Source organism: Odocoileus virginianus, chromosome 5 (genome assembly GCF_023699985.2).
Source record: "Odocoileus virginianus isolate 20LAN1187 ecotype Illinois chromosome 5, Ovbor_1.2, whole genome shotgun sequence".
Lineage (NCBI taxonomy): Eukaryota > Metazoa > Chordata > Mammalia > Artiodactyla > Cervidae > Odocoileus > Odocoileus virginianus.
In genome coordinates, this window is record NC_069678.1 from 78,284,585 (window position 1) to 78,295,613 (window position 11,029).

At 43.1% G+C, this 11,029-nt stretch overlaps 1 protein-coding gene across 4 annotated transcripts in view; it reads left to right on the forward strand.

Annotated features, from left to right (window-relative positions):
• AGBL4 (AGBL carboxypeptidase 4) overlaps window positions 1–11,029 on the forward strand; it is a 1,425,416-nt gene that overhangs the window by 1,271,205 nt on the left and 143,182 nt on the right. For all 4 annotated transcript variants that reach the window (XM_070468194.1, XM_070468193.1, XM_070468191.1 and 1 more), the window contains one exon: window positions 3,387–3,476. In XM_070468194.1, the coding sequence (XP_070324295.1) occupies window positions 3,387–3,476 (90 nt within the window). The remainder of the gene's footprint in view (window positions 1–3,386; window positions 3,477–11,029) is intronic.

Below are 11,029 nucleotides of genomic sequence, written 5' to 3' on the forward strand. Positions count from 1 at the left end.
CTTCGCAACCCTGGCTTTGTTCAAGAATACTTCCTTCATCATCCCTGCTGCCTCCACCAAGAATATATTTAATTGGCTTTGCACAAGTCTGGGGATTTGGTGACAGGACGGGGGTGGGAGGTGGGTAGACCCATGTCACACCACCTCAGAACTGCTACATTACCTTAAATTGATTTTGCAAATGAAAGCTAAAAGCTAAGCAAAGGCGACCCATCCATTTTGCCTAAAGATGATTATAATGCTCTTTTACGGCCTCCTAAATGACAAAGCAATTTGTTACCTGCCTACATCAACATTTGCTTATATTAGCACCCGGGATGCTTGATTTTTATTAGCCCCACGTTATCATTTTATGAAGACACAGGGGCTCGGTAAAATTAGTGTGCAAATAGAATGCCCATTTTGCATTTCCCTGTGGTCAGCAGAAATGCTGAATGCAATTGAGTTGATACCAGGTCAGGGGAGACATCCATAAAGGTAGCCTTCACTGTGGCCTCGGTAATGCCATCTATCATTTCTGTGCTGCTGGGAGAGACGGGGTCCGTGTGAGACAGTGTTTTTGAAAAGGGCTTAATGGTGTTTTTGTCTTTTGTATTTTAAGTGAAAAAGCAACATAAATACTAAGACATAGCTCAACTCCCACCAGCAATAAGGAATGAAACCAAACTCTCTTGTGTGCACTATAGATGGAAACGCAGTAGATGTAGAACCTAATGCTGCTGTTAGTGGATTCAGGAGCAGACAGATGGGATAGTGAAAAGGGCACTGGCCTGGGACTCTGCCACTGCTCCTATGTGACCTTGGACGGGTCCCCTCCTTCTGTGAGCCTCAGTTTCCTCACCTGTAAAATGTGGTTGATACTGTCCTCCTCACAGAGGCATTATGAAGATTAAGTAAGATAATGTGTCTAAATTTCTTTATAAACCGTGATCTATTTGAATATATTTTACTTATTAATTCAATAGCCAGTTCCTGAGCACCTACTGTACACAGGGTCCTGGGAAAGACATTAAATACATAATGAAAGTCACAGTTTCTCCCTTGAGGAGCTTATATTCAGTCCAAGAAGTGCTCAGGTATTGAACTCCTTTTTTAAACCATAAACTTCTTAAAGACAGGTGAGCTTTCTCTCTCTCCCTTTGCTCATAAAAATGCTTAGCATAGAGCCGAGCAAAGAGTGAGTTCTCAAGAATGTGTTTTGGCTTCATCATATGTCTTGTTGTATTTTGGGACCTAGTATTAGGGAAGCAGAGACCTCAATTCTGATCATGCAGTAGACCAAGCAAGTCCTAAGCCTTCAGATCCAGCCTTAATAGGGTTAGTCTTGTTTTTGTGGGTTTGTTTTTTTTTTTTAAGTTTTAGTCTCTGACTTGGTACATCAACTGTTGGGATCATGAACCACATTCAAAATAACCTGCCCCTAGCATTGTAGAAGAAGAAAGCCTGTTGGTGATCTCTTCCTCCCCTCTCCCTCCAGATTATCCTCTAATCTAGATGGGATCTTTTAATCCAACTCCATTCAGTGTTCATTTCTCTGTTTCCTTCGGTTCACTGTTCTGTGTCAATCAGCCCTTCTTCTGCCTGTGGTTAAGTACCTCTTCCTGGCCTTCCTTTCTGGGAATGTCACTCTTGGCTACTGCTTTTGTCTAATAATATCACTGTGCTTGCCAGGTGGCGCTAGTGGTAAAGAACCCTTCTGCCAATGCACGAGACATGAGAAACTTGGGTTTGATCCCTGGGTCAGGAAGATCCCCTGGAGGAGGGCATGGCAACCCACTCCAGTATTCTTGCCTGGAGAATTCCATGGACAGAGGAGCCTGCTGGGCTCCAGTCCATAAGGGTTGCAAAGAGTCAGACACGACTGAAGCGACAGAGCATACATGCACAATAGCTAAATGTTCTTACACAGTTGAAATTTCTGTAGTCAGCAAGAGCTTGGACTCTGATTTCGGCCCATAATTTTCTAAATACTTCTTTATATGTCTAATAATTTCTATTGGATGCTGGATATTATGAATTATGCATTGTTGAATATCTAGATTTTGTTGTCTTCCTTTAAAGAGAGTTGGACTTTATATAGCAGATGGTCAAATCATTTTGTTCAGTTCGATCCTTTTGAGATTTACTTTAAAATTTTCTTAGAGTGAGTCTAGAGTGGTTTAGCTACACCACTAAGGTGTGGCCCCTTCTGGATTCTGAGTGTCCTGAATGATTAATGCAGCTTTTTACTCTAAAGGTGGAATTTCAGAAGATTCCCAGCCCTCTGTGAACCCTGAGGATGTGCAGTTCACCACTCCCTGATCAGTTTTTCATGACATCATTGTCGTGGAGATTCACCTCGTTTATGTACATCTTGGGACCCAGCAAAGACTCATGAGGAGCTCTTTGTGGATTTCTGGAATTTTTCTCTACAGAGCTCCCTTTCCTTTGAAATGTACTGTCACCCCACAACTACCACCTGTTTCAGACTCCCTGAACTTCCATCTCAGTGAGATGTCCATGCTCTGTCAGAACTCCCCTCTCTGCTCTTTGGCCTGGGGTAGGCCTCCAGGCAAACAACTGGGACAGGGTGCACGTCACTAGTTTCCCTTTTCTCAGGAATGAGTCTTGCACTGACTCTTGTTCAATGTCTGAAAACAGTTGTTTCATGTATCTTGTACAAACTTCTAGTTGTTTAAGATGAAAGAGAAATCTGGGCCCTCATACTTCACCAAGGCCAAACAGAATTGGTTTCTAATCTCAGATCTACTCTAGGTAGCTGTGTAGGTAGAACTTGAACAAATTATATAAGCTGTCTGAGCCTCAGTTTCTGCCCCAATGAAAGGAATATTAATTGCCATGTTTCTGTAAGGATAATAAATAATGTATACAGCCTGCCTGACACCAGTTGCTAATTAAATGGCAGCTGTTATTACTAATCTAAATAGCTACCTTCTTTACTCCATCACTTAACTGAATTTTTACTGTGTACTCAGCAATATGTAAGCCTGTTTAATTATGACAACAACCCTATGAAGAAAATCTTATTATCCACACTTATAGAGTAGCACACTGAATCTCGGGATACATAACTTGCCTAGTTTCGCAGTCAATGCATCTGGGATTTGATTTTGCTCATATGACTTCTTTAGATGATTGTACTACTAGTATGGTCAACTGCACAAAAGAACAGGAATGTGGTTTTTAATGCTGGGTAACAAGGGACATACTCCAATAATTCGTCAGCAATGGCTAGGCCTTAGAGGTTGAGCAAACCCAAATCATTAAACCCAATGATTTAAGAGAGTAATGGAGAGAACAGCTTTCCTTCACCTTTGCCCCACGTACCAACTCCCCTCTGAAATTTCCCCTCCTGCTTAGCAACCTTCTTCAACTTTATCTTCCAGACAACCTTCGGGAGGGGGCAGAGCAGAAGGTGGTATTCATCACAGGACGAGTCCACCCAGGGGAAACACCCTCTTCATTTGTGTGTCAAGGTGAGTTGCAAGATCTCATGAGCATACTGTGCCTCCCCCTGCATCCACCTGGGACACCGATGGCCTCTGGGACCATGTGGTCACATGCAGAGTCCTTATCTTGGATGAAATTTTACTTCACTTCTCAAGAGGCTACACCTGATCCCCATTAGTAGTTGTTTTACTAAATGTTTATGGACTACATGTATGCATGGAAGAATGGGTGAATGAACAGACAGATGGGTGGATGTGAAATTGAATAGGAAGGGCTCAATATAGTTCTCCTGTATTTGCTATGCTGAGGATGATTCATAGAGTTGTCCTCACTTCCTAGCTTGGTTTCACTAGTCTCCAGTAGTTTACAAAAATAAAAAATCTGGCCTCCTCCCACCCACTATCAACACCAGAAAGAAAAGAAAAGAAAAGAAAAGGAAATCTGGTCCCGGGTCAATGTGTATATTGACAAAAGTGTGGTAGACTAGGGAAGTAAGAATTGAAAATTATCTATTTACTTATTCGTTCAATCAGTCACTTAACAACTTTTGAAATACTTATCATGAACAGGAATGCATACTTCATATCAGACAACCAGAGGTAATTTCTCTTCTCAAATATATCTTTTTAAGATTGAACTTTTATTTATTATATAGTAGTTAACATTTAAAATATATGCTTAGCCAGCAGTATGTATACATGCATGTGTGTATATCTATATATGTGTGTGTGTGTATCAATTAGTAGCAATATAAATATGAACAACCTCAGATATGTAGATGATACCCCTCTAATGGGAGCTGACCGTGGCTCAGATCATGAACTCCTTATTGCCAAATTCAGACTTAAAGAAAGTAGGGAAAACCACTAGACCTTTCAGGTATGACCTAAATCCAATCCCTTATGACTATACAGTGGAAGTGAGAAATAGATTTAAGGGACTAGATCTGATAGACAGAGAGCCTGTTGAACTATGGATGGAGGTTTGTGACACTGTACAGGAGACAGGGATCAAGGCCATCCCCATGGAAAAGAAATGCAAAAAGGCAAAATGGTTGTCTATGGAGGCCTTACAAATAGCTGTGAAAAGAAGAGAAGCAAAAAGCAAAGGAGAAAAGGAAAGATATTCCCATTTGAATGCAGAGTTCCAAAGAATAGCCAGGAGAGATAAGAAAGCCTTCCTCAGCGATCAATGCAAAGAAATAGAGGAAAAGAGCAGAATGGGAAAGACTAAAGATCTCTTTGAGAAAATTAGAGATACCAAGGGAACATTTCATGCAAAGATGGAATCGATAAAGGACAGAAATTGTATGGACCTAACAGAAGCATAAGATATTAAGAAGCGGCAGCAAGAATACACAGAAGAACTATACAAAAAAGATCTTTACAACCCAGATAATCACGATGGTGTGATCACTCACCAGAGCCAGACATCCTGGAATGTGAAGTCAAGTGGACCTTAGAAAGCATCACTACGAACAAAGCTAATGAATGTGATGGAATTCCAGTTGAGCTATTTCAAATCCTGAAAGATGATGCTGTGAAAGTGCTGCACTCAATATGCCAGCAAATTTGGAAAGCTCAGCAGTGGCCACAGGACTGGAAAAGGTCAGTTTTCATTCCAGTCCCCAAGAAAGGCAATCCCAAAGAATGCTCAAACTACCGCACAATTGCATTCATCTCACACGCTAGTAAAGTAATGCTCAAAATTCTCGAAGCCAGGCTTCAGCAATAAGTGAACTGTGAACTTCCAGATGTTCAACCTGGTTTTAGAAAAGGGAGAGGAACCAGAGATCAAATTGCCAACATCAACTGGATCACTGAAAAAGCAAAAGAGTTCCAGAAAAACATCTATTTATGCTTTATTGACTACGCCAAAGCCTTCGACTGCATAGATCACAATAAACTGGAAAATTCTGAAAGAGATGGGAATACCAGACCACCTGACCTGCCTCTTGAGAAACCTGTATGCAGGTCAGGAAGCAACAGTTAGAACTGGACATGGAACAACAGACTGGTTCCAAATAGGAAAAGGAGTACGTCAAGGCTGTATATTGTCACCCTGCTTATTTAACTTCTATGCAGAGTACATCATGAGAAACGCTGGGCTGGAAGAAGCACAAGCTGGAATCAAGATTGCTGGGAGAAATATCAATAACCTCAGATATGCAGATGACACCACCCTTATGGCAGAAAGCGAAGAAGAACTAAAAAGCCTCTTGATGAAAGTGAAAGAGGAGAGTGAAAAAGTTGGCTTAAAGCTTAACATTCAGAAAACTAAGATCATGGCATCCGGTCCCATCACTTCATGGCAGATAGATGGGGAGACAGTGGAAACAGTGTCAGACTTTAATTTTCTGGGCTCCAAAATCACTGCAGATTGTGATTGCAGCCATGAAATTAAAAGATGCTTACTCCTTGGAAGGAAAGTTATGACCAACTTAGATAGCATATTAAAAAACAGAGACATTACTTTGCCAACAAAGGTCCATCTGGTCAAGGCTATGGTTTTTTCAGTGGTCATATATGGATGTGAGAGTTGGACTGTGAAGAAAGCTGAGCACCAAAAAATTGATGCTCTTGAACTATAGTGATGGAGAAGACTCTTGAGAGTCCCTTGGACTGCAAAGAGTTCCAACCAATCCATCCTGAAGGAGATCAGTCCTGGGTGTTCATTGGAAGGACTGATGTTGAAGCTGAAACTCCAATACTTTGGCCACCTGATGCAAAGAGCTGACTCATTGGAAAAGACCCGGATGTTGGGATGGATTGGGGCCAGGAGAGAAAGGGGATGACAGAGGATGAGATGGTTGGATGGCATCACCGACTTGATGGACATGGGTTTAAGTAAACTCCAGGAGTTGGTGATGGACAGGGAGGCCTGGAGTGCTGCGATTCATGGGGTCACAAAGAGTCGGACACGACTGAGTGACTGAACTGAACTGAACTGAATGGGAACAAGTGAAGAGGAACTTAAAAGCCTCTTGATGAGGGTGTTCCCAGTGCACCAGGCCCGAGCACTTGTCTCATGCATCCAACCTGGGCTGGTGATCTGTTTCACCCTAGATAATATACATGTTTCAATGCTGTTCTCTTGAAACATCCCACCCTCGCCTTCTCCCAGAGTCCACAAGTCTGTTCTATACATCTGAGTCTCTTTTGGAGAGGGAGGTGGGAGGGGGGACTAGGATGGGGAATACATGTAAATCCATGGCTAATTCATTTCAATGTATGACAAAAACTACTGTAATGATGTAAAGTAATTAGCCTCCAACTAATAAAAATAAATGAAAAAAAAAAAGCCTCTTGAGGAGGGTGAAAGAGGAGAGTGAAGAAGCTGGTTTAAAACTCAACATTCAAAAAACTAAAATCATGGCATGAGGTCCCATCATTTCATGGCAAATAGATGGGAAAAAAGTGGAAACAGTGACAGATTTTATTTTCTTGGACTCCAAAATCACTGCAGATGGTGACTGCAGTCACGAAATTAAAAGACACTTGTTCCTTGGAAGAAAAGCTATGAGAAACCTAGATAGCATATTTAAAAGCAGAGACATCAGTTTGCCAACAAAGGTCCATATAGTTAAAGGTATGGTTATTCCAGTGGTCATGTATGGATGTGAGAGTTGGACCACAAAGAAAGCTGAGTACCAAAGAATTAATGCTTTTGAACTGTGGTGTTGGAGAAGACTTTAGAGAGTCCCTTAGACTGCAAGGCAATCAAACCCATCAATCCTAAAGGAAACCAGCACTGAATATCCATTGGAAGGACTGAAGCTGAAACTGAAGCTCCAATATTTTGGCCACCTGATATGAAAAGTCATTGGAAAAGACCCTGATGCTGGGAAAGATTGAGGGCAGGAGAAGGGGACAAAATGGTTGGATGGCATCACCAACTTAATGGACATGAATCTCAGCAAACTTGGGGAGATGGTGAAGGACAGGGGAGCTTGGCCAAGCACTGTTCTAAGCACTTTACATATTTTATGTTATTTTGTTGGTTTAACCTAATATGTTGGATTGATTTGATTATATTAAGTTTTTTATGTCAGAGAAACTAGTATTAGCTACATTTTTACATATGAAAAAACAGAATTTTGAAGAAGTTAAGTAATTTATCTCATTTTTGTCTCGAAATGGCCATGAGGTCAAAAGGATATGATAAAACCAATAGAGGTGAGGCAGCATGCTGCTCTGGAAATAATGACTATTTGCCATCAGACAGTCTTGGGGTCAAATACTGGCTCTGCCACTTCCTAGCAGTTCAATTTCCTCAAATGTAAAAAATAATAATAATAATGGATTGGCCCAAAATTTCATTTGGGTTTTTCATTACATCTCATGGAAAAAGTCAAATGAACATTTTGGGCAACCCAATATACCAATACCTATCTGCGATGGCTGTTATGAAGCTGGCATGAGTTGAATGTAAACAAACACCCAGTCCTGTGTCTGGCATGCAGCAGACTCTCAACAGATGTCACCCCCTTCCTCATGGGGATCTGAGAAGACGAGGCAGGTAATCTGACTTGTCAACTATAAGGCAGTCTGCAAACACATAGAGTCTTCTTTTCCCAGTTCAAGTTCTTACAGGGCTGTGGTCAGGCACTGCTGCCTCCCTCTTTGTTTCAGAAAAGGAGCCTGAGCTTCAGAGGGAGTGAGTGATCACCCAAAGACAAGCTCTGAGGCTTGGCTAGGGGTTCTGGATTCCCCAGTCAGCCACCTTAGCTGCCTCCTTGGCATCTCTCTCCCAGCTTCCTTCTTCCCCTGTCCTTGCAATAACCTCTCCCAGGGCCGTCCGGATTGTACCGCCTCCTTTACTGGCAGCCATCTGTCAGTTACTAATCTTGGCAGCAGCCCTATTCCCCCAGCTGATCAGATGCAACTATTTTGTCCTTGTTTGTGAAAAGACAGTAGCCTTACTACTGATACTTTATCCCTGGCAGCCCAAACTCCCATACTTGCCCCCTCTGTGGGCAGCAGACAGAGGGCAGGGTCATGATCCCTTTTACAGATGAGGCCTGAAGCACAGAGAAGTTTGTAGTTCTCAGACGCTCTCTCCATTGAACCTGCCTTCCCCCAAAAGGAGTCTGAAAGGTGCTGAGTTTATCAATGGACTCAGCTGCTGTCAAAAGCTGCTGTCCTGCAGCTTTTCAACCAACTCTTTATTCTTTGGCAGAGATTTTGAATGCCTTCCACCACCTTCTCAAGGTCACCTCCAAACTCCTCAGCATGACATTGACAATTCTCCATGACCTGGCTCTTGCCACATCTCACTATATGCCAGTCCCACACACAACCTAATCCCTGGAAGAACTCTCTTCTTCCCACCACTGGGCTTCTGAATCTGCTGCTTCTTTGCATAGAAGGTCTTGTGCCCACTCTTTGCCACCTGGAAAATACCCCCTCCTCTCCCAAGGTTCATTTCAAGTACGTGCTCCGGGCCAAAGGATGTTCAAAGTACTGCACAATTGCACTCATCTCACACGCTAGCTGCTCAAAATCCTCCAAGCCAGGCTTCAACAGTACATGAACCAAGAATTTCCAGATGTTCAAACTGGATTTAGAAAAGGCAGAGAAACCTGAGATCAAATTGCCAACATCTGTTGGATCACAGAAAAAGCAAGAGAGTTCCAGAAAAACATCTACTTCTGCTTTATTCACTACACCAAAGCCTTAGACTATGTGGATCATAACAAACTGTGGAAAATTCTTCAAGAGATGGGAATATCAGACCACCTTACCTGCCTCCTGAGAAATCTGCAGGCCAAGAAGCAATAGTTAGAACTGGACATGGAATAACACACTGGTTCCAAATTGGGAAAGGAGTATGTCAAGGCTTTATATTGTCACCCTGATTATTTAACTTCTATGCAGAGTACATCATGCAAAATGCCGGGCTGGATGAAGCACAAGCTTGAATCCATATTGCTGGGAGGAATATGAATAACCTCAGATATGCAGACATCACCACCTTTATGGCAGAAATCAAAGAGGAACTAAAGAGCTTTTTGATGAAAGTGAAAGAGGAGAGTGAAAAGGCTGTCTTAAAACTCAGTATACAAAAACCGAAGATCATGGCATCCAGTCCCATCACTTCATGGTAAATAGATAGGGGAAAAGTGGAAACAGTGACAGATTTTATTTTCTTGGACTCCAAAATCACTGCAGATGGTGACTGCAGCCATGAAATTAAAAGACGTTTGCTCCTTGGAAGAAAAGCTATGACTAACCTGGACAGCATACTGAAAAGCAGAGACAGTACTTTGCCAACAAAGGTCCATCTAGTCAAAGCTATGGTTTTTCTAGTAGTCATGTATGGATGTGAGAGTTGAGTTCCAAAGAATTGATGCTTTTGAATGTGGAGAAGACTTTAGAGAGTCTCTTGGACTGCAAAGAGATCCAACCATTTCATCCTAAAGGAAATCAGTCCTGAATATTCACTGGAAAGACTGATGCTGAAGCTGAAACTCCAATACTTTGGCCACCTGATGTGAAGAACTGACTCACTGGAAAAGACCCTGATGCTGGGAAAGATTGAAAGAGGGAGGAGATTGGGATGACAGAGGATGAGATGGTTAGATGGCATCACTGACTCGATGGACATGAGTTTGAACAAGCTCTGGGAGATGGTAAAGGACAGGGAATCCTGGCATGCTGCAGCCCATGGGGTCGCAAAGAGTCGGACACAACAGAGCGACCAAACTGAACTGGGCCCCCTGACCCACTCCCTTCAGCCCCCTGCCTTGGGTCTGCATTGTGGGTTGCTCAATAGTCATCTTTTTTGCCCCGATTTGTCACATGTTTGTTTTGCATTTTTTTTTTGTTCTCCCTTTAAACCTGAACTTTTTGAGGCTGGATCTTAGAGTGCCATTTTCTGCATTTGTGAAATGGGCATTGTCTTATTCACCTCGTGGGACTGTTTGAGGAACAAACTCTGTCTTGGCTTAGGATACTAAATCTGAGTTCAGAAAGAGGAACCTCCATTCACACAGTCAGTAAAGTGCAGGAAGAGCTTTGAAGCCGGGTCTCCCAAGCCTTTACCCTCTCAGGGGTGGGAAGCACTAGAACGCCAAGCTTCTCACCTGGAAGAACACAGTGCTCAGGCTGGCCCACAGCAAGCAATGTGCACGGGCAGGTGAGACTGTGCAGGCTCAGGGTGAGGTGGCGTACTCAGGATCACACAGCTAATTCGTGGTGGACGTGGCCCTGGGGCCTGTCTCCCAAGTCCTGCTCTTCCTCTGTCCCCATCTCTGTAACTGTCCCTTGAGACGCACAATTCATCGTTCCAGAGACAGCTCAACGCGGGCAGCATTCCCCCACTTTGCCAGTGAGGAAGGGAGGCAGGGTCTTCTCCGAGGGCCTCCCAGCCCCCTGGGGATACCCCAGACTACAGCCACACGGGGCTCAGCTCAGGCTGTCTTCCCTAGACCCACGTCTCAGCTGGACCCCTCCCCAGCTCCCTTGTTCTGGGGAGGGCGGTAGAATCTAAGGCCTGGGAGGATGAGAACCTTTGGTTCTGCTAACTCTTTTTCCCCGTTAACTGGCTCAGTGACCTTGAATAGAGGACAGACATGTGA